Raw genomic sequence first — 24,983 nt, forward strand, 5'->3', positions numbered from 1 at the left:
ACCTCGGCGCCTGCCAAGAAAACGGAGGTTCCCAAGCCCAGTGCTAAGCACGGTTCGACCAAGCCTAAAACGTCATCGGCCCCGAAACCTTCGGCGCCGACGGAGCAAACATTGTCACAAGAACTTTTTACACCGGATCCCTTGCAAAAGACTCTTACCAAGGATCCAAAAACTGGACATTTGGCACTCTCTTCCAAAAAGAGACATTTGGACAAACCGGCTCCGCCTCCACCTCCAAAGAGGAAGGACTCTGCTACCTCCCCTTTCAGAATGCCTTCCCCACCTCCTCCACCCTCTCCACCTCCGCCCCCTCCACCTTCTCCACCCCCACCTCATCGCTCTCCGACCCCGTGTCCAGACGATGATGATCAGGGGGACCCATATTACGATCCAGGGGATGTGCCCCAAGACCCCACCCCTACAGGATCCCCAGACCCATGGGACAACTACAATAATCCAGATATTCCAGACGTCCCACAAGATGACCTATACCCTTCCAGGCCATCTCCACCGGAAGACTCTAGGTTTCCACCACCTACTTCAGAGGGTGGCACATTATCACGGGGTAGAGCTACACACTGACCCAGGGGAGGAGGATTTCCTCCTCGACACCTTTGATACCGCACATAGGTCTACCTCCATACTACCTATGCTCAAGGGGGTGATTAAACATGCGCCAGAGGTTTTTAAGGACCCAGTTAGGGCTAGGGTCATTAACCCACGCATAGAAAAAAAGTACAAAGCTGCCCCCACAGATCCTGCCTATATGAAAGGGCCAGCGCCACTAGGTTCCCTAGTGGTTTCCACTGCACGGAAGAGGTCAAACTCCCAGGCGTCAGGTGAAGCACCACCACCTGACAAGGAGTCAAAGCTACTAGACGCGTCAGGAAAGCGCACTGCGTCACAGGCACCCAATATATGGCGTATCGCCAACACTCAAGCGCTATTGGCCAGATACGATAGGGCGCATTATGATGAATTAGAAACCATAATGCACCACCTCCCAGAAAGATACAAAAATAGGGCCAATGAATTAATTCAAGAGGGTAAGACTATAACTAACACCTCCATACGCTGTGCCTTAGACGCAGCAGACACAGCCTCCAGGGCCATTAACACTAGCGTCCTCCTCCGTCGCCATGCTTGGCTGCGAGTATCAGGTTTCAAACCTGAGGTACAGGCCTCCATCCTAAATCATCCCTTTGACCAAGAACACCTATTCGGCCCAAAGGTAGATGAGGCCCTCGAGAAAATGAAGAAGGACACGGATACGGCAAAATCTATGGGAGCCCTGCAGTCACACCCTCCTAGGTGCTCCTTTCGCCGCTCTTCCTTTCGGGGTACCGCTAGAGGCTACTCCTCAGATAGCGCGTCCACTTCCTACAAATCCCCTGCTCAGTCCACCTTCACAAGGGGTTATCAAAGAGGCGGCTATAGGGGCAATAACAATAAAGGCAGAGGCAAAACAAATACCGCATATCATCATGTAGGATTCAGCCATACACACAGAGACATGTGTGGTGTATGGAGCCAGGGAAAGGCAAACAAGTTCACAGAATTCTCAAACCCTGGTGTAGTATGATGTCGCTACCAAAAGAATGAAGGTGGCCAATGGTCTTAAAGCAGTGCAAAAACATACAAAGTGAGTGCAGATGTTAAAAACAGCTACTGGGTCAGTCCCACAATTTATTCATGACTGACCGAGTGATGTGGTTAAAAAACAGTGCAGGAAGCAGTTTGAAAAAATAACCGCTATTGTCCCAAAAATGGTCTACATGTTTCAGCCATTATGATTGAATATCAATCTGGCTTTCGTCAGGACCAGATCTATAAGCTACTGCTGATTGGTGTAGTAATCCAAACCAAGAAAGAAAAAGAAAGATACGACCTACTTGAATGGTAGAAACACTCCCGAATATACGTGGAGTAAGTAACAAATCCTAAAACAAAAAAAGGGATTGTCAATAACAGAAAATTGATGGAAGACAACATTGGTCAACAACAACGTGGTTCACAGGCTTTTTCTCAATATTAATATGAAAATACTATTTGCGTTGATAGGGCTCCCAATGTCAGTTTAACTAACTGTGTTGTGACAGACATTTATTACAAGTCAGCTTAGATGCCGAAGTTGAAATCACCAACAAGGACACTTAATTGGTAAAATGCTTACCCCTCAATGTAGGGGGTCACGCCTCACCCCACCTGGCATCCGCTCAGATGAAAGAGGCCCCGCTCTGTATTAGAACAAACGGATGAAGTAATGTACATACCGAGCAAAAGTTGCTGGTCAGATTCAATAAAATAAAATCTCTACGCTTTTATCATAACGATAGGAACGTGGCTAAGAACAAACAAATGACTAATTGGTAAAAGGATATTATGGTCTTGGCTGTAGGTAGAGCGTCCACTTCCTACAAATCCCCTGCTCAGTCCACCTTCACAAGGGGTTATCAAAGAGGCGGCTATAGGGGCAATAACAATAAAGGCAGAAGCAAAACAAATACCGCCCGCTCCGCCACACCGCCTACCCAATGACTCCCCCCCCCCCCCCCCCCCCCACTCCCTCCAGACCATCTTACTCCGGAGATCTGCTCGTGTGGAGTCTGGTAGACCATCACCTCGGACAAATGGGTGACCCAAATTATTCGCTCAGGGTACTGCCTAGAATTGACATCTACCCCCCAAACATTCCACCCAGGCAACGCCCAATGTCACAAGAACATTCCACATTACTAAAACTGGAGGTAATCTCCCTCCTACAAAAACAGGCAATAGAACAAGTTCCCGTCAATCAGCAAAATTTAGGGGTCTACTCCCTATATTTTCTAATACCAAAAAGGGACGAGACTCTACGACCTATTCTAGATCTCCGGCCCCTAAACACATACATACATTCAGACCATTTTCACATGGTAACGCTTCAGCAGGTACTTCCGCTCCTCTCCCAGAACGACTTCCTCACCACACTGGACTTGAAAGACGCATACTTTCACAGTCCGGTACACCATGCTCACAGAAAGTACCTCAGATTTGTAGTGGACGGGCAACACTACCAGTTCAAGGTGCTCCCATTCGGGGTCACAACAGCACCAAGGGTATTCACCAAGTGCCTAGCGGTAGTGGCGGCACACCTCAGAAGACAGCACATTCACGTCTTCCCATATTTGGACGACTAGCTGATAAAAGCCACGTCCTACAACCAATGTGTACACCTCACCGCCACTACAATCCAACTACTTCACCAGCTAGGCTTCACGGTGAACCACCAAAAGTCCCAGCTAACACCATCCCACATAAAGCAATACCTCGGTGCCACCATAGACACCTCAAAAGCCATAGCCTACCCCAATCCTGCCAGGATTGCAAGCATTCAGGCTTTGCGTCAAAGATTCATACCTCAACACTCTCTTCCAGCAAGAGTGTTTATGCAACTGATAGGGATGATGGCCTCTTGCATTTTCATAGTGCCTCACGCAAGACTCCAGATGCGTCCACTCCAAGAGTGCTTAGTGCGCCAATGGAACCAGGCACAGGGGCAACTGACAGATCTGGTGTTGGTAGACGGTCGCACCCATCGCTCTCTGCAGTGGTGGAACACCACAAATCTTTCCAGAGGTCGACCGTTCCTGGACCCGGTTCCGCAAATAATACTAACAACAGACGCATTGCTCTCCGGCTGGGGAGCTCATCTATTACACCTCACAGTGCAGGGCACATGGACGCCGTGACAAAAGTTACTCCATATCAACCATCTGGAATTACTGGCAATCTTTCTAGCCCTAAAATCCTTTCAAATACAGATTTTAGGCAAGACAGTCCTCATTCGCACAGACAACATGACGGCCATGTACTACATTCAAAAACAAGGCGGCACACACTCTCCACAGCTCTCTCAACTAGCACAGAGCATATGGAGATGGGCAATTCCACACAAAATCTTTCTCCTGGCCCAGCATGTCCCAGGAGTCCAAAACACCATGGCAGATCTGCTCAGCAGACAGACGCAGCAGATCCACGAGTGTGAACTTCACCCACAGGTTCTTCACCCGTTCTTTCAGATGTGGGGGCATCCGCAGATAGACCTTTTCGCCACCCACGAAAACAAAAAATGCCCAGCTTCGCCGCCAGATACCCACACCCATTGTCCAAAGGCAATGCGATATGGATGAACTGGTCAGGCAAATTTGCGTACGCCTTTCCACCTCTCCCACTAATTCCATTAGTGGTGCGAAAGCTACAACAGCATTCCCTCGCACTGATCCTAGTAGCTCCAACATGGGCCAGACAACCGTGGTACACCACACTGCTGGAACTCTCTGTAGTACCACACCAAAAGCTAAACCTCTCACCATGCCTCCTAACCCAGAACCATGGAGAGATCAGACACCCGGACCCAGCTCCGCTCAACCTTGCGATCTGGCTCCTGAGATCCTAGAATTCGGATACCTTAACCTTCCCCCTGACTGTATGAACGTCATCAGAGAAGCTAGACGCCCTACCACTAGAGCCTGCTACGCTGCCAAGTGGAAAAGATTTGTTGTTTATTGCCATAACAACACCATCAATCCTCTAGACGTGTCTATACAACACATCATATGCTACTTACTCCATCTACAAAGGTGTAACCTAGCATATACATCCATTCAGCTACACCTCGCAGCAATTGCCGCTTACCTACAAAACAGACAGCACCTATCACTTTTCAGAGTGCCTGCTATTAAAGCCTTCATGGAAGGCCTCAAACGAATAATTCCCCACCAGAGTACCACCCTCACCTGTGTGGAACTTAAATATAGTTCTCACAAGGCTAATGGGATCGCCCTTCGAACCTTTGTATAAATGCGAACTGCAATTTCTCACATGGAAAACCGCTTTTCTTGTAGCCATCACTTCCCTTAGAAGGGTCAGTGAGATACAAGCACTTACCATACAAGAACCTTTTCTCCAAATGCACCAGAACAAGGTTGTTCTCCTTACCAACCCAAATTTCTACCTAAAGTAATTTCCCCCTTTCATCTAAACCAATCGATAGAATTACCGGTATTTTTCTCGCAACCTCAAACTGTTGCAGAAAGGGCTCTACACACGCTAGATGTTAAACGGGCCTTACTTTACTATATCCAAAGAACACAACCTTTCAGAAAGACCAAACAACTATTTGTCTCTTTCTCTCCACCACACAAAGGCAACCCCATCTCAAAATCAGGGATAGCTAGGTGGATTGTAAAATGCATACAGATTTGCTACCACAAAGCAAAACAAACGCTATCTGTTCCCCCTAAAGCCCACTCTACACAAAAGATAGGGGCTTCTATGGCTTTTCTAGGGAACATCCCATTAGATGATATCTGCAAAGCAGCTACATGGTCAACACCGCACACTTTCACTAAACATTACTGTGTAGATGTGCAAACCAAGCAACAAGCTAGTGTGGGCCAGGCTGTACTAAAAACACAATTTCAAACCACTGCAACAGATACCGGTGGTCGCCGCTAAGGTTGGGAACTGCTATATAGTCTATGCAAAAGTGTGTAATCTGCAGCTCATATGCCTCGAACGGAATATGCTACTTACCAGTATGCATCTGTTCTTGGCATGTAGAGCTGCAGATCTACACACGCCCACCCGCCTCCCTGTATCTGTTCCAGTCTATCTTATTTAGATACAATACACATGGGTTTCTTCACTGTTATTACTACGCTCCATCTTTCCCTGTTGGCGAAAAACAGTCTGAGGATTGAGCCGAAGCCCATGCGCAATACGATCCAAGGGAGGAGTCACCGACCTCGTGACTTCCAAAGACTTTCCAAGAGGAAAAACAAACTGCAAACATCCGGGCCCAACACCAGATGGCGATCTATGCAAAAGTGTGTAGATCTGCAGCTCTACATGCCAAGAACAGATGCATACTGGTAAGTAGCATATTCCTTTATGTGTAGCATACAAAACTGTTAATCCTCATCCTAAATAGGGAGGGTTTGCAAGTATACTCCAAATGTGCTCAAATGTACTCATGATACACCTGCTAAACATATATGTGAGGGCTTAAGATCTAATGACACTTCTTGTGATGCCACTTCCTGTGATGTCACGGGCTGTGATGTCACGCGATGTCACGTGCCGCGATGTCACGCACTGTGATGCCACTTGCATACTGATTAACTAGGTTAGTCCCCCCCACTTCTTTTTTTAGCCCTGATCTTGTTACTGTCCCGTATAATGTGGAATGGGGCTCGATTTTGTGTGCCCTAGATGAGTGCTAGCTGCCGTGCGTGCAACACTCTCCATAATGTGGCCAGAGTGCCTCGAAAATGTTTCCTTTCCAGACTGCAGTGACAGGCTGCTTCTGCTGATGCTTCATGGTTTTAGTGTTTAATTACGAGGGTCATCTCGACTTCTGCGCTGGAATGTACATTTTGCTGCACGGTTATTGATAGCAGGAATGCACCAGGAGATCTGCTCGTGTGGAGACTGGAGAAGTGAGTTTATTTTATGTGCAGTTGTGCTTCTTATATGATCACATCCCCTCAACGCTCTGCCGAGAGCAGCGCTCCACTGTGCCACTGCCAGCAAAGACACTAGTCCTGGAATAGGCGCTTTCCGATGCCTCCGAATCCTAGGCTGAAAGCCAGTTTAGTATGGTACCACCCATCCTCGCCGGCAACCCCAAGACTGATCCTCCATCACCGACCGCGCAAGGGCCTTTGTCTGTCTTTTATTTCTATGGTGCAAAAATGAAAGTCGGACAGTGGTACTCACAGCGGAGGTTTTAGGAGTATGCGGCCGCTGCCGTATGACACCACGTGCCAGACAGCACATGATGCCCCCACTAGCTTGACGCCAGGTGATGCGGCACCGCCTAAGGCCATCGCTGCGCCTGACCACTCCATCACCCACACTTCATTAAATTGTTTGACGAGTGACCTCCTTAATGTATTTAATACACTTTCCATCCTTTAATTTGATTACGCTAAATTGCACCCTTGTCTTCCTCCTTACTATTAGCGATCAGGATCTTTTATTTACCTACTAAACAGTGGTGGAGGGGAAAACACTTTATAATACAATAACAATATTATACCTGAAAGTACCACAGACTCCGACTTAGGTTTGTCAATTTATTATAAGGCCAAGAATAATAGGATGTATACACATCGTAAGATTAGCATATAGAGATATAAGAAAATCAATACAGAGCCGATTCTACGAATATAAGTAATTCGGCATAACAAGAATACAATGGTAAATTTGAGGATCAGGATACAGCTTAAAATAGAAACAGAGTCTAGGTCCCTTTTCATTTGAAATAAAAACTAATCTGTCCCTACACTGTACTAAGAGAAGTTGCTATCTAATACCCTTCCATCTATTCCCAAAGGTGTCAGCACATGTTGACGTCCTGAGAAGTACTCCCGTCAAATGGGTTAAGGTGCTTAAGGCTAGGAGCGAGTTCTAAGATGCTCCATTCTCTCCGAAAGCTAGCAGAAGTCTGAGGTCTCTGTCCCCGCGCATCATATAGAATTCGATTCTTGGTTTCAGCCTGGTAAAATTTTCCATTGCAACTTTTCAATCTGGGAAGGTTCACACTCTTTAATTAAGACTTCTTTGTTCAGCGTGGTGACCTTGATTCCCATACCAGCCAGACACGAAAGATATCCTCCCTTCTTGCTTCCAACTGTCTTTAAAGCATTCTTTGTATCTTCTCCAATCTGGAAATAACGAGTTGGCATTCCAATACCTACAGTAGGATGAGAACATTGCTATTTCTTAAAAACAACATGCATTTCATTAATTATTTCTTGAGAAGCCAAGGACGTGCAAAAACAATAATAATAATAATAATACTGCATTTTATAAAGCGCGAACAGCTACCTCGCTAGGAGGTGTCCCGGCGCTAGGAGAACACAGTTGACCTGGAGGCCAGAGAAGGAGAGCTAGCGGGGTTGGGTGAAGAGCCACGTTTTCAGCAGTTTCTTAAAGCAAGGTTCAGAAGGGGCCTGCTGGATTTCTTGTGGTAAAGTGTTCCATAGAGCGGTAACGTTTGCCGAAAAAGTCCGTCCGCCTAGTCGAGCCTTTTTCGTACGCATGATGGCCAGTTGAACGCGGCAATTGGACCGCAGTGCGCGGGTTTGGGAGTATCTCGGGAGGCGGTTTTTCAAGTACTCTAGGCAGGAGCCATGCAGAGATCTGAACGCCAGCGTAAGTGCTTTAAATTTTATTCTGCTAGCAACTGGCAGCCAGTGCAGTGATCGAAGATGCGGAGAGACTGACTGCTTGAGAGGGATTCGCAGTAGCAGTCTCGCAGCCGCATTTTGAATAACCTGAAGTTTTTGCGTCAGGTATTTTGGTAGGCCTAGGTAGAGTCCGTTGGCGTAATCCAGCCGTGATGTAACAGTGGCATGGATAACCGTTTTCCGGCAGCTCTCCGGGAGGAGTCTCAGGATTTTACGGAGATTTCTCAGTTTGCTCAAGCAGCAGCCGGCGACTTGTTGGATGTGGGAGGTGAAGGACATGCTATCGTCCCACCTCACTCCAAGATTTTTTGCTGTGCGGCTGGGTGAGGGGGCTAGGCCCATCTCCGTCGGCCACCAAAGTTCTGAGGCGGGGGTGGGGCCTCTGCCAAAGAAGATTACTTCGGTCTTATTGGCGTTTAATTTTAATTTATTCGTGTTCATCCAATGGGCTATATCTTGGAGACAGCCTTTGAAGTTCGAAAAGGACTCCTGCGTCATCTCTGAGTACGGAAATACCAACTGGGTGTCGTCGGCATAGGAAATTGCCTTGACACCCCAGTTGGCAATCAACGTAAAGAGAGGAGCGAGGTAGATGTTGAACAAAAGGGGGCTGAGAGCAGACCCTTGCGGGACTCCGCAGCTGAGGACCTTGGGTGCTGAAGAGACCGTCCCTAGTGCCACCTTTTGAGTTCTCTGGGACAGATAGGAGTGTATCCATCCCAGTGCCTTATCCTGGATACCTATCTCGGCCAGGCGGCTGAGTAGTCTGGCATGGTCCACCGTGTCGAAGGCGGCCGACAGATCCAGGAGTACCAGCATTGCTGAGTTACCTGCATCCATCGACCACCTTACTGACTCGGCTACCTCAATAAGCGCTGTTTCCGTACTAAAGCCGGGTCGGAAGCCTGACTGTGTCTCATGTAGTACCTTATTTACTTCTATAAATTTGCTCAGTTGGCGCTGTATGACTTTCTCCAACATTTTCCCCGGGGCGGCTAACAGTGATATTGGGCGGAGATTACTAAGGTCTTCTGGATCCCCATTAGGTTTTTTCTTTAGTGGGAGGAGAGTAGCATGTTTCCAGACGTCCGGGAATATACCCGAAGCGATGGATGAGTTCCAAATGTGTTGTAGTGTGGGGGCTACAAACTCAGCTAGAGAGCTCCATAATTTAGCTGGGCACGGGTCGTCTGGGGAGGCGGATTTGCATCGGATAAGTTCTTGTCTTACCTCACTCAGGGAAATATTCATGAACTGGGTGAAGGTCACACCTGGCTCGTCTTTAATCGCGAGGTCCTGTTTCAACGTTTTTATTTCTGGTCTAAAAGATTCATACACCTTTTTGATCTTTTGGTCAAAGAACTCAGAGATGTGCTCGCATAGAGTAGATGTCGGCAAAACCTCCCTCTCAATGCACTTGGGTTTAAAAAACGACTGTACCACCTTGAAAATCTGTTTGCTTGACTGTCCTGCCTGTAGAATAGCGTCCGCATAAAATTGTTTTTTACTTTTTCTAATTGCTTTCCGTAGTTTTTTGGAAGCTTCCTTATATATAGTTCTTTCTTCCAGGCCGTAGTTTGCTCTCCATAGTCTTTACAGCTTTTTGCAGGCTGCTTTCTCTTTCCTCAGGTCCTGCGAAAACCAGGGAGCTGAGGGGGAGTCTCTCTTTGATAATGCTCGTGAGGCCGGAGCAATGGAAGAGACCATCTTTCTGACCCACTCATTGAGGAGCTGTGCATCTATATTGGAATTGTCGGTCAAAGATGGGGTAGTTTGTGCCAAGACAGGGCCCATAGTATCGGGGGTCAGCCTTTTCCATTGTCTCTTCAGGAAATAACATTTACTTGAAGCGGGAATGTCATATACCATGTTCAGTTTAAATGGGACCAATGAGTGGTCTGACCATGTCAGAGGGAGTGGTGCCTCAGGCAGCACATCCTTGATATTGGAGAAAATGAGATCGATCGTGTGGCCCCCTGTATGTGTAGGGCCCTCATTGATCAGTCTAAGACTGGCCGTATTTAACGTTGCTCTGAGCAGCTCTGCCACGGCACAGTCGGGTTTATCCATGTGGATGTTGAAGTCTCCTACCACAATGAATTGGGGGTGGAGGAGAGAGCTCTGAACAATCGTGTCTAGTAGGGTGAGTAAGTTGGGGTCTACGCCGCCCGGAGGGCGATAAATCGCCAATCCTGCTAGCGATAGCTGAGGGCTAACCTGAAAGCAGAAGTGAAGGCCTTCAATTCCCTGAATACTAGTGGGAGCCGAAGATGTTAATATTAGCTGCTCTTTAAAGATAATAGCTACACCTCCGCCTCTTTTTGCGCCAGGGCGGTTGGCGAGACATATTTTAAATCCCAGAGGGACTGCTAGTGCAATAGAGGTCAAGTTGTCCTCCTTGATCCAAGTTTCTGTTAAAAACAGGACATCCCACTCCTGCTCTTCTAGTAATAACCAAACATCGTCTGCATGTTTGGCTAGGGATCTGCAGTTCAGTAGGCCAGCTCTAAGGCCTATCTGAGTTGGAGGTTTGGGATTGGGGAGCCTCACAGAGTCTTCAATGCCAAAAACTATCCCACAATTGCCACAGATCTGAGGGGGGTTGAAAGTCTGAGGATCTGTAGTATGAGAGCAACAGTCAGATGGGGGGATCAAGAGCCCTTAAGTCCTCACCTGACCACACTATCCTTCCACCTTGTGTTCCATTACCGGCAGCATAACTGCCCCCGGCCGCGGTCTGGTCGCGGACGGGCGCAGACGGGCTTGCCTTAGGCGCGCCTTCGGCGCGCAAACGGCGCTCCCGCTGCGCTCGTCCGCTGTGCTTCCGGTGGAAGCACATATTAAGTAGGGGTGGAGGAAAGGGTGTGGCCTGACAGGTGGTGGGCGTGGCCTGCGTGTCCCAGGGGAGGGCGTCCACACCAGGAAGTATGGCAGCGTTCCTGCAGCTGCACGGGAGAGCCCAGGGGATCGAGGTAGGATTGTATTGTTTCACAAAAGTACACTCAAAAAATGGTAAAATCAGTTTTAAAATCACATCAATTACACAAGTATTTTTAAAATTCGCTAGGGCGACTCTCCCGGCTTCCGCCTCAGGAGGTCAGTAGGTTCCTTGTCTTGGGCCTAGGACGTCTGGCAACTTAAACAACAAACGATTACATTATATGATTATAAACTGTCCTGCTTTCTGTATATGCAGGCATGATGATACATACATAATCATATTATAACATTGCACTACAATGAATGAGTAAATGAATCTATTGAATACATGTTCATGACCATAAAACACTGCTAACTATATACTTGTACGTAGGTGCATGGCAACTATGACTATAATGCACCCATACGAAATAAAGTGCTGAAATTGCTCTATCAAATTCATTTTAATAAAGTAGCACATATATATTAATAACGAAGTTACCTGAAACAATGTAATGCTTCACGATGTAGTGTCAGCCACGTAGTGGAAAGAGTTAAACCCTTCTATGTCTGAATTCCATTTTTTCTGTTAATTCTGTTATTACATTGTAAGGAAGGGTGGTGCCATAATTGTGTTAAAAGGATGTTTCGGTCAGAACATTTTCCACACATTATTACACTTTCGCTTAATCGTAGTCTAAAATATGATTCCACCATCCGGATGATGTGTGTACTTGACCCTTGACGTGTCAGTGAGCCTTTATAAGAGCCTTATCTGTGAGTCGAGTTGCAAAGCAACACGGGATAGAGGTTTGGGAGGATTTCGTCACCAATTTAAACTTAAAATTCCCTTACAAGACCTCCAGCTACAAAGCAGTCTGGAACACTGGTGCAGCATGGTTCACACGTAACTAAAAGATTTAAAAAAAACACAGCTAAATAAACAACTCAGAAAGATGCGCTCTCGGGGCTCCTAACCAACCCAGGACTCACTCGCAATAATGGCAAAAATAAAAAGTTACTACAAAAAAGATATTAGGGTGGAAAACAACACATATAACAAGGCTATGTGGACAAAAATGCTCCATGCTGGTAGGCAAAGAACCTCTAAACTCTTCTGGGTGAACATAAATAACCTATTAAATGGAAACAACCGTCACCATAACGCAGACATCACGGAACTCACCTAGAGAGCTCATATAGCCATTACATACAACAATGCGGCTCACTCTTGTGCAGCAATCGCCAATGAAATATTGAGTGGTACTCCATTGGTCTCAAATCTGATGACGACCATCAAGGTTCCGTCGCCCTCAAATAAATTGAAAAAAATAACTTCCACCAAAATCCATTATTCCCTCATGATCCAAGATAGCCACTCCAAAAAAAGAGGTTCAGCCTGGAGCGCACCTAACACAAGGGCCAATCAAAAGGAGTTTAGCCCACAGTTTACGCAAAAGCAGGTAATGCATGCCATAAAACAGCAAAGATCGAAGGGGCCGAACTGGATTCTGCGTGGGTATAAGCACTCTTAACAAATCAATCAGCAGTCACCCTTCTGGCCAACCAAGTCATTACAAAATCAAGCTTCCTGTATGCACTTTTTGTAGACCTTAAAGCCACTTTCAACAAGGTCCCCAGAACAAAGCTATGGGAAAAATTTAAAAGCTGGGGAGTTCCCACAAAATTGCTTGCGGTAATCATTAACCTCTATTCAAGAACATGGGTCCAAATTAAATCAGGAGAGGGCCGAAGTGTCACTAACAAAATGTTAACTACCAACAGCTTAAAACATGGGTGCTTTCTGGGCCCCTGTCTATTCAACATTTAGACAGCGGACCTAGAGAACTATCTATTCCAAGCACACGGAGACCCCCCCCAAAACTGGGAAATGTTCCTTTAGCAAGCCTGCAATACACTGATGACATCGTTCTGCTCAGCAAAATGCCTCGAGGCTTACAGCGGCTGATTACTCAGTTAGTAGATTATAGCAACTGCTCAACTGGACCTCAATGATCAAAAAACAAACCAAAAGTTATGTGCTTTTCAAGCTTTCATAAAAGACAACCCAGATTTACCTGGATGGCAAACAGTAACATCCTGGATCAGGTCGCAACCTACAATATCTGGGGGTACTACTCGATCGGCACCTTAACTACAAGCAATATCTGGCATCAAGCCAAGCAAAAGCAAATCATCTGCTATCTACATTCAAAATCTTGCAAATAAACGTAGAGACTGCTCAACAAGTCATTTGCTAAAGATCATAGCAGCAAAATTCTTGCCTTCCATCTCGTACGGATCGGAACTGCTTAAAACCAATGATGCATCGGTCTTGAATACCGCATAGTCTAGTATTTTCAAGAAACTATTCTCAAACCCACAATACACAAGCTCACATCAGGCTGGAGTTCGTATTAAAAAAAACAGAACCGGGCAAGACAAGGCACCTTTATAAAATTTTACTGGAGAATGAGGGAAGCAGAGGCAAATTCCCTTGCCCATTACTGTTGGCTAGAAGTCGAAAAACAATCATCCAGGTTAAAGAATTTAGTATACCCTATTTTAAGGCAATCGTTTTTTTCTCTAAAGTTAGAAGAGGCTTGGCATACAATACCTGCTTACCTCGAGTTCAAACAAACAACTAACAAAGCCATTAAGCTGCAATCACTGCTAATAGACAAAGCAACTTAGACGAACAAAACCCATGAGTGGGTGGTGATGCCAACATATAAAAACATCAACCAGGAACACTTCTCATGATCAAAAAACCTCAACCTGATGTTACTGGAGTTCGGAGTTTACCCATCTAAAGATCTAACACTAAAATGGAAACAGCCCTGGCCAACTATGGAATGTCGTCTTTGCAGTTATGATAACAAATCATTACTCCATCTATTATGCACTTGCCCGGCGTTACCACCATTGCAGAAAACTCTATTGCGTCCAACATTTAAGCAACAACAAATAAAACCTGCAGATCTGGCGTTATAAAATCATTAGGCGGTTCGACAGTCCAATTGGCATGCAAGGCCGTAAAGTTTTTGAGCTCAGCTGCTAAGTAACTAGAAATGAGAGACAGATTAATCAAGTCTGAGAGACAGATTAATCGAGTCAGCCCACTGGGACCTATGGCTCTGCTGTTTATTTTAAACTAAAGCTAGGCCCAGCATGAAGACTCGTAAAGCGGTGTATTTAATCAGCAAGTCAGCTTAAGCTCATTAGGAAGTTCGACAATCCAATTGGCATGCAAGGCCGTACAGCTTTTGAGCTCAGCAGCAAAGTAACTAGAAATGAGACCGATGAATCAAGTCAGCCCATTGGCACGTTTGTCTCTGCTGTTTATTTTAAACTAAAGCTAGGCCCAGCATTAAGACTCGTAAAGCGGTGTATTTAATCGGCTTAAGCTTAAAAAAAAAAAAAAAAAAAATTTAAAGCCAAAACCAAACCAGATCACGTACACAGCGACACATGTCACTATTACATAGGCACATTACCTACTTTGGTCAAATATAGGCAGTTTGTATGATTATTGCTTAAGCACTTTATTCCTTGTTTACGACACGAGGTTGGACAGTCAGCGGTTGGACTAACCCATACGCATTAGATGTCTCATCTTTTGGCTTTAGGGCTAGAAGCCCTAGGCTTATAAGAAGTCATAGGAAAGCTGTTTTATCATCAGTTTTAGACTTTATATTAACTAGATTGTAACTTAATATTTAAACTAGCACAAATGTTTAATGAGTTTAAGTATATCTTTGGCTGCTTTGCACCTTGCTTTTATGATTTTAAATTAAATCAAATAAAGCATGTTTTTCATCAGTGAGTCGAGTTTGGAGAATCTGGTTAATCTTTGTGCATTTCACTTTATGTAAAAGTCGGACTTGTCAGAGAAAGCTCTAGGGAGGCAGTGTGGGCTGCCCGGCAAACTACGTGTCCTGTGGCTATTCTGTTCTTACCCTCTACCTAAAGATACTTACTTAGTCGTGAGCTGCCTGGTGATGCTTTCTCTTTATTTTATTTTCTCTGTTCTGTCCCATCTACCCACAGTTTGAGACCAGGAGTGAGCAGAGATGGAGTAGGATAAAGTTAGTTGAATCCATGGTGCCTCCCTTACAGGTAGCCAGTGCCATTAACACCTCCGTCACCCCCACAGCCCCCTGCACAAAATACGCTGATTCCTATGTAATTAGGAGAACTTGAGTAAAGGCTCACACTTCTGGAAAGAGGGTTACGTCTTCAATCAATCAATCAGTCTTCGTATGACATACACACTGTACATGATTGTAGATGGGCAAAGCTCTACTGAACAGATACAGAAGAACTTTCCAGTCCTGCCACTTGGGGATGCTGATACCCACTGGTTGAGTATGAGAAGAGACCCCGTCAAGAGTCTTATTTGTGATTTTATATAGCGCCAACATGGCCCAAGGGCATCAGAGCGCTTTACAAGAGTATAATTACCAACAATCATGGCAAGAATATATTTGAGATGCCGCACAGGAACAGTGAAAAACACTCATTCGAGAGTATGTGGGGGGTATAGTGGGAGCAACAGAGTCTACATCGAGGTAACTTCGTTTTGAGGGATCTGATGTGCAAACTGCTTTGTAATGATTTGGATGCAATGCAAGATAGCCTTGATTGCTTAAAAAGCTCTGCAGTTTCTTAGTCTTCAGTTGCGTGTGTGAGATCTATTGGCTTTGTCAATTATTTTTATTGCCATGTTGTACAGAAACACAGCTGCCGTGCAGTATGGCTTAAATGTTTTAAAACAATAGTGTTATGACGTTACTAGCCACGTCATAGCAAATTTTTTTTTTACCTTCTGCCGTACTTCAAAGCAGCTGCGCTGCTGTACAAAATGGCTAACGCAACGAATTGACAAAGCCAATAGATCTCGCTTAGGCAAGACCTATTGACTTTGCCTCTGCTTGTTATTCCTCTCATGGTTTTCCACGTGGCGGCTTTTCGCTCTTCCTCAGGCTCCGCGTAACACACATTCATTTACCCATAGGTTTGCTACCATATTGCTTTGACTAGGATTAGCATAGTTGTATGTAATTCAACTGTGTGTACTGTAATGTATCGCCATTTTGAAAGCAAAAGAGGGTATTCATTTTGGATTAATTTGTTAAGTCGAAAAGAACTGCCTACTGTTTACTCACACAGCTTCCCTCATTGGTTCATGCCCAAAAGCCCGAACTAAAACGTATTGTTTTACTTAAGGGAAGCACTCCTTAATTTGCAGAGTTTTATGCTGCGCAGGCTAGACCCGGAGGTATCAGAGCGCTTTATATGAGGATTAGCGAGTTACAAAATTATGTCAGATACAGGAGTCGAGTAATATGAAAGAAACCGTGTTGCACAGTAACATGAGTTACTAGAGCATAGCTTAAACATATACACACATCCTATGTGGTATAGAAGGAAGAGGGGAAAAGTAACATGGGGTTGGAATGAAGATCGGGGTCAGGAAAGACCGGAAAGGGGGAAAGTAATTCAGGGGAACCAAAAAGACAAAGTGAAAGTCAAACAAGCCGGCTGATTTGTCAGAAGGTGGGGGAGGAAGAAGACACGGCTGAGAGACGAAAGAAAGTCTGCCCAAAGTCCGGCTAGGTAGGTGACGGCCGAGGGGGAGACCCACAGCCAATCTCCTCTATAGCTATCTAGGTAACTACACCAGGCATCGGCTATATACTCCTTAAGTATGATGTGTTTGGTAAAACAATTAAATGCACCCTGGCATTACTGGGCCACTCCAAATTAATTCCTAAGGGGGTCAGAAGGTTGGTTGATATGGGGCTGCTGATGGCGAAATGCAGGGTGGCAATTAACTGGTTTCGTGGACCACTCCCCACGATCACTCAGTGGAAGAGCGACATGATATTCTGTAGCACACAGACGGAACTTTACAGTGAATTACTCCCCCCCCCCACGGAACAGGCCTAAAAACCGTTGGGAAATATACAACATCTACCAATTCACCTCGGCAGGTGATGTCAGCGAGGCGCCTGACTCATCGCAAGGCTAGGCTACTCTGCGATCTGTATTCATTTTTCACCATACTGTAGATGTGGACTTCCCTAACTGTTGCCAGATATCGTTATCACATGTAAATGCTGCGGATGGCTAAGCATGGGTGGGGAAGTGCTACTGGGTATGCACAACGCTTTACTGTGTCCTCTGTATACCTGTAATGTCTTCAATTGATGCCTATGGTCTCATGTCTGTAAAGTGAGTGTACAATGCAGAGTTTTCTAGATATGCTGATGTTGTATGTTCTAAGAAAGTCAGTAAAATAAATAAAAAAATAAAAAAACAATTAAATGCCCCCACTTAATAGTCCATTGTATGTAGACTTAAATATTGGTGTCCGCTTACACATCATTGTGGTGGCATACTGCCAGTTCCACATCTGTTTACTAAGACGGCTGTTTCTAATTGTTTCTACTTCTTGAAGCACCCTGAACATGAGAACACATCTGTGAACCTGGTGTTGGCTGGCATTTTATGGTAAATCTCATTTGAATGTTAAGATGCCCTCTCATCCAATTTGTGGAGCATTGGGTATCTCCACGTTGTTTAATGGCTGATGTTGGCTTCGTTGGGAGCAGTGTGTACTGTATTTAAAACTGAGCTGCAATGCCCGGTGCATCCGAGCGCGTCTCACACTCCTCTCTCTGCCTTGTCTCCTCCACAGCGTCGCCAGCACTGTGAAGCACGCCCTCTCCATATGGCTCAGTATTATCGTGTTCGGCAACAGGATCACCAGCCTTTCTGCTGTGGGTACGGTGCTGGTCATTATCGGGGTCTTCTTCTACAACAAGGCGAAGCAGTATCAGCGGGAGACCCTGCGCTCGCTGGCTGTGCACAGCGTCATTGAGGAAGCACAGCCTGCCGTGCCTCTGGAGGTGAAGTCACATGACAAGTGACGAAGTGCCCAGCAGACTCCGCCCTTTCTCCTCCTATAGCTGCCGAATTTGGGCTCCGTGCTCCACGTCAGGCAATATGTTTCGATTTAGAAAGGTTGCAAAAGCTGATAAACAATCGAAAAACTTCGAAATTCAAAGATATGAGAGATGCTATGACTTAAGACCCAAACTGTGGGTCTGCAGTTTGCAGGTTCTGGGTTGCTTGCACCAGGAAATTACATTGTAAAGTAGCGTACGCGTCTACGTATTATATTTCCCAACTTTGTATTCATTGGATAAGCTTCATGGCCTGTTTTATAAACAGAAACTTCTGACCCGTTGGTGGACGGTGTGTGCTGCTGCGACAGGACCACTTGTATGAATAGACTCTTAACTGCTGCAACGCACAAGCGTGATTATTAAACTGCCACTTTCTGCGTGGTAAATGTAACGTCCAGCCTTGTCCTTTAGGAACAGGGAACATTCCACTCAGGAGCTCCATGCGGTCAAATGTCGCCTACTTAAAAATGATGAAGGACAGAGTGATTTATTGGGATATGAAAAAGCCAAGCGCACCCCACCCATGCCTGGTATTTTCCTTGAACTGTGCGCTTGGAGGTGACTCGGCGTCTACATATCTGGGGGCTACCCACCTGGAACATGGAACACAAACAGTATATCATTGTTTCCATTTCGCTTTAAATATACTAATATTTCAATTTTTTTAAAATATTGACAGAACATGAGAAGAAATTTCCAGCAAGCAATCTTGTCATTCAGTGATCTGGTAGAGGAAGGAGAGCCTATTTTCCCTACCAGTGGGACTCGTGCAGCCTTGTGGATTTGCGAGATGTGAGCTGCATAGCGTTTTTTTCTTACAAATGGTTAGTCTTGCACTACTCTACTGTTTGGAGGCCAAAGTCAGTCCAGATTTCCATGATATTACTGTGTTGATCTGTTATTCCTTGACTAAGTCACACGAAACCTAACAATGTCAAAATTCTCTTCACACTCCACCCTGTCTTATGGCTGCTGTTTGCTTTCCGAAAAGCATCACTGTACTTTTTTATTCCATCCCGCTGTAAGTGTAGTGAAAGCCTCTTTGTGCTATTGAGTGAGCATCACTACTCTTCGACTGCCAGTGAGCTCTAGGTGACACTCCTCCTGGCTTACAATTCATTTTCATATTTTGTAGCCTATCCAAAGGTGAGAGCTTTTAAAAATAATTAGCATATGTTAATTCTCTAAGGCCTTTGTGCAAGTGATAACAAAGGCAGAATTTTTGCACAGTCAGCAGAGAAAATTGAAATGAGAGGTTTTTATAAACAATTAGGAAAACATTGCAATTGACAAAAAACTGTGTGCTGTTTCTTTTTAGTTACATATTTTCTGTCTCAGGGGCGTTTTGGGAATGAGATAGTTTGTGTTTTCACCATGAGAACACCCAAACAGTGAGAGATTCTTATTGCACACTCAGCACATTGCTTGGGTTGTCTCCTCGTGGTGGAAACCCTCTGGATTAGTTCAAACTGCAGGAGTTTTGGGAGTGTAAAACCACATTGCCTCTAGAACATACATTCCTGTGGGCCTCAAGGTTTTCCTGTGTGGTCTCTTGCTATAATTGACTGGACCTGCATGGAGCAAATGTGAGTTTTATGCAAGTATTTGTAACTCTAAAGATGGAGTGGAGATACCTTAATCGTTTTACACATCGTTTATGAGTTGTTTTTCATTGACTACCTCCCACCTACGTTAAGTATATCCCTCTTTCTTCATAGTTGAAGTAAATAGCCATTGTTTTGAAAAACACAGTGAGTACTAGCAAAGAAAGAGGCATAGATCTGTTCTGCACATTACTGTGTTAACTGGGGTTTATAAATGGGTGTGTGAGATTCTACACACTTTATAATCAAGATACTGTTTCATTGATTTCCTTAAAAAAAGATCTCCCTTCCCAGCACGCACATTCCATCCATCCTACCTGACCCGCTACCTCTACTGCACCAAGTGTTTTCCTAAAAGTTACAACTTCTGCAGAATTTCCTTTAACATTTTGGCGAGGAACAATGTGCACTGCTTTGTCTTCTTATTTTTCTCTGAATGTAGGAGATGTCTAAAACACAACTGAAGACACCCCTAACATAACATGCTAACAATGTTTGCCTCATAACACATGGAAGATGTCCTTGAGGAGTTTGCTTGCAGAATGATGTTACCCAATGCGGATTATTTGTCTACAACTCTTTTTGCACTAGATTATGTTCATTCGGGCATTAGTAAATACAATCGCATCTGAATTTGGGGTATAAATACTACCTTTATGCATAAAGGATCATGTTAAAATCAATATCTGTTGCTAGTTTGACCCTTTATACAAAAAGCATTAATTCCTAACAGTTTTTTACATTAATTAACCTATTCAAGTGCTTCATGAATTTGATAACTCTTACACAATCTGTATTCGTCGATTCGCTAAACAAAAGGAGGAAAATGCATTGTGTGAATCATTCATATTAAAAATTCACTATAAGGAAAATTTTCTCTAATTCCTTAGTCCTGGGGATGTGCTTAAAAGTGGGTCAGTGATTCACATTCGATCCGACATATACTGCAGGACATTGTAAGTGACATAATAAAGCCATTCCCCCCACGACGTTTCTGTCACCAAAGTGGAAACTGTGCTTGTAAAAATGTCTCTTTATATTTTGGATTAATTGCTTTCAATAAATACCTCTGCGGCATCAATGCAGCACACAATATAACTCAGACCTGTGCTAATTTAGCATTCTTTGTTGTTTCCAAGTTAGCAGCAAAGCTATGTTCTCCAACTAACAAGGTTTAAATTAAGTCAATCACATAGATTTAGACTTTCACACATGTGTAAGATCATATTTTCCCACTCATTTCTTAAGAAACATTGCACTGTGCCTATTTTCACAGGATTGTTGTTCATCTTTCAACAGGGACTGGATTGGTCTGCCCACATTGTCACCTAATGCAGGTTTAATAAAAAAATATAGAGGAGCAGATTTGTTGCATAACTTTCCATTGGCAATCTGACCCAAGTCAGAACACTTTTCCACAATCTTAAAAGTTTTGTCGTTCACTGCACTAGCCAATAATTGTTTGTCCCATTTTAAATCACTAAGCAGTATCGTATGATAGTGCATGTCTGACTGTTAAGAACTTTCACAATCAGAAAGTGGGACACTACCATATTTTAAATATTAATGCTTTACTTACTGGCTTTCCGTAGTATGCATTTGGTTCAGAATATCTAACTCCAGAGGTCATGGCAATTTTCATGACCACTTTATATTAAGGTAAACCAGCTGGTTTACAGTTTCTAAATGCGACCCCTCCAACTTCCAGATCAAGGGACATGGAAATTTGCAAAAAAATCACTACCTTTGTTTTTGTAGTTTTAAAAAACTCTGTTTTTTTGTTATTCTATAATTCACCGTGAGGGTAACTTCCTTTGAAGGGTAATTGGGGTTCTAACCATTAATATTAAATAAACTCTGTGGCATAAATGGTTTCTTCATCCACATCCCCAAAATGCATGACCATCTTGAATTTGAGTAAAAAGGTCATAAATACAAATATAATGATGAGGATAAGGCAGCAACCTTATTTAAGGACATTTCCAAGTAAACGGTTCTCTTTAGTCTGAACAACTTTGCTGCTGAGTTCAGAGTCATTAGACAATGACAAACACTTTAAGACCAAACTGATACTTATTGAGCCAAGCCTCCAACAGATGGAGCAAGTTCTTGGCGAAGACTTTCATTCATTTATCCGGCACGAAGTTCAAGAAACTGCAATATTTTAGTCTTGACCCATTCTCGCCACAGTATGAGACTTGAAGGGCATCTTTTAAGCATTCTGGGAAACGCTGATGAGTCAGGTCGCCCTTAATTGTTAATTTTATAGATTGCCCCCCGATGCAAATAGAATTTTCTTTCCATAGGTAGAAGTAGGAGATGCAAACTTCTTTGGCCTCTGTCTGGAAATTGGAACCTAGATTACAGATTTCCGCTTTCATGTTTGCAATCAGTAACGTAATTCCTTCAGATTTAAGCAAGTATTTTACTTTCTGCTTTGAGAGGCTGAGATCAGAATATTTTTAGGGAATTAAAGAAAAGTAGTTATCATTTTTCATGCAGAATAGTTTTAGACCAATAAAGAGATATATAGATTTTTCCAAAAGGGCATTTATTATAAGCTATACTTTCTCTGTGACCAATAAATCATACTTGTGAGGCCCCTCTTTGAAATAGGCAGCGATAACAGTGGCTTGCCCCGTGTTGCTCTGAAACATATTTACTAGGCAGTGGTAGAGTAGAAACAGTGGACTGACTCCAGCTTCTCTATTGCTCTTTTTAGATGAAAGTATCTTCATTGTTTTCTTGTTAGTGTATCAGTCTTGTAGGCAGTAAAAATGTATTCATTGTTATCTGGACCATCGACTTGAGGAATTTGTGATGTCATGATAGGACAATATAAAAAGCGCATAGTATATGAATGTCTGTCAGACAAAAGCTGGTTGCCAAGGACCAATTCATATCTTACAGGAAGCGATGAAAATATATGTTATAAGAACTGTGTGTTTGTTATCAATTGTATGTAGAGCCCGCCTACCTAGTTTTTGTCTGACCCATCCTTGAGAGTACAAACCTATTTTAGCACTACAGTGTTGGTAGCAAGGGTCAACTGAACTACTAATGAAGGTAACAGACACCCTTTCCATCATGGAAGTCAGAATGTGGGCATAATTTTTATTTTGGTATCTGAGCAACTGTAGTGTAAATATTTTAAAGGATACTGCAGATATTACAGTCGATGGTCATAATCGAGTGGCACGATTTCATGTTCCCAGTGACACGGTTATATACAATACTGCTGTTCTATTACACCATATTTTATTACAGTTAATATGGTGAAAGCCTTTTGCTCTGGATTCTTTTAATAGATCACATTTGTTTATTGTGAATATTGACACGAATGAAGCCTCGTTCATCATTTATTTTATGTAAGTGGATATCTCTGATGAATTGGGCCATTCAGTTGACTCTTCAAGCGGGCCTTGCACTAATGGGACTAAGCAGATCAGACGTTTCCAGAGGCAAGATAGACTGACAAGCATTTTTAATAATGTTAATAGTAAAATAGGATACTTCAAATTAGAAGTTTAAATGGAAAAATACAGACAAGTGGAAGCATAGAAACAAAAATAAATGATAGAGAAGTGCTGTGTAAAAAAGAACACTTGGAATGAATTGTTCAAGTTTCTTGTATACTTTTGAAAACAGATTTGCTTCCTGAAACAACAGATTGGATGAAAACGGAAGATAGCTTTGCCACTCGTTATAAGTCCCTTGCTGCGGAGTAGTTTTGTTTTAATTAGTAGTCCATTTCGTATTAATGAAAAGCATTTTTGTTCTGAGAAACGTTGATCATACTGAAAAAATAGAATTTCTTAAATGTTGTGTTTGAGCTTCTAGCAGTTGGTCTACAGTTTGGTTAAATATGTTTTTCAAGTACCTTGTACAACCCCTGCAATGCATCTTTGAGGTGGTTACTAGGATAGTTTGATTGGCGGTATGGTGTTCATGATTAAGATTATGTTCACTCTCTTGGAACACTTATACTTGAAGGAACAGTGGAATGTTCTATGGGTGTTAGCTCTGGCATATACTCCACACGCTCAATGTTAGACTCTTTTCTCTGCTCTGGGTTTAACAACACACAATCTTTGAGGACCAAGTACATATCAATACTTTCAGGGATACATTAGGCTAAGATTCCTCTCCCAGAAGGGCCTTGGAGTGAACGCCCGTGCTGATGAAACACAGATAGCACAGTTTCTCTGCCTCATAACAAAAGCAGTAAGTTGGCCAATTGTCCTGTGCCCACCTTCCAAAAACAACTAATAAACTTTTAGGTATTCCTATAAAATATCACCCTTTAGGTTAATGCTGAATAAATCTTCATCCACTCACCTGCCACATTTTACGTGGTTCCCAGTGTAAACTCGTATTCATTGGAGTGTTAACAAGTCAAACTGTGCTGTTTAATTGTAAAGGGGAAAATAAAGAATAATAGTTGCACATTCTCCTCACCACTTCTTGAAATCTCAAGCACCAAGAATGGTCACTTCAGATTAATACCATCTTCGTGTTGAATATATAGTCAGCAATGCAGTTGCCAATTCATTATTCTGTGTGTAAATTCTACATTAACCATTTGCTACCTTAGAACCAAAACACACAAGGTGTGAAACAAAACCGCTCCAGTATGTGGACTAGAATACATTTACTGTACATAGTCTTTCGTTGAACTTTGTGTAGACATTTTACAGAGTCAAGTTCTCACTGTTCAACAGGGTAATTACCATTTCATGGCTATAAAGTCTTTCTGATTCATAATAAAAGTGTCTCACCATGTAAGACTGTTTCAGGTGCTGTGAGACTTATTGATCTCTCTTAATCCTGTGGATCCTTTTACTGTTATTTTTGTGTGTACAACAAACAGAGATGGAATTTAGACAGTGTGTAAAAATAAAGGCTATACCACAATCTTCTAATGTATTGTTTTATTGCATAAAATTCACATGCTTGTCACAGTGTATATCTATGGTACACAGCCGTGATGTACCCCTCATCTAAATAATTATTTCTGCTACCTACATTGTATGGACTATCCTGTCATCTAATCTGCTTTCTAGCCAGTGTGCTTGTCCCAAACCGCATGAAGTGGCATATTGTTTAAAGTTTGTATGTCCAATGTCCCTTTCTTGTAGCACATTGTCAATGAGCTAGATGGGCCCAAAATTAAGGATTTCATTTTCCATTGTTTCACAGAGTAAATCATCAGAAGCTGTGTGCATTCTTTCAGCCCTTTATAAGGGCAC

At 43.5% G+C, this 24,983-nt stretch overlaps 1 protein-coding gene across 6 annotated transcripts in view; it reads left to right on the plus strand.

The window, feature by feature from the left end:
- SLC35E2B (solute carrier family 35 member E2B) overlaps positions 1 to 24,653 on the plus strand; it is a 287,965-nt gene extending 263,312 nt beyond the window's left edge. For all 6 annotated transcript variants that reach the window (XM_085609395.1, XM_085609405.1, XM_085609413.1 and 3 more), the window contains exon 9: positions 17,860 to 24,653. In XM_085609395.1, coding sequence (XP_085465521.1) covers positions 17,860 to 18,091 — 232 coding nt within the window. In that variant the 3' untranslated portion in view covers positions 18,092 to 24,653. The remainder of the gene's footprint in view (positions 1 to 17,859) is intronic.
- Positions 24,654 to 24,983: the final 330 nt, after the last annotated feature.

Source organism: Triturus cristatus, chromosome 1_2 (genome assembly GCF_964204655.1).
Source record: "Triturus cristatus chromosome 1_2, aTriCri1.1, whole genome shotgun sequence".
Taxonomy (NCBI): Eukaryota; Metazoa; Chordata; class Amphibia; order Caudata; family Salamandridae; genus Triturus; species Triturus cristatus.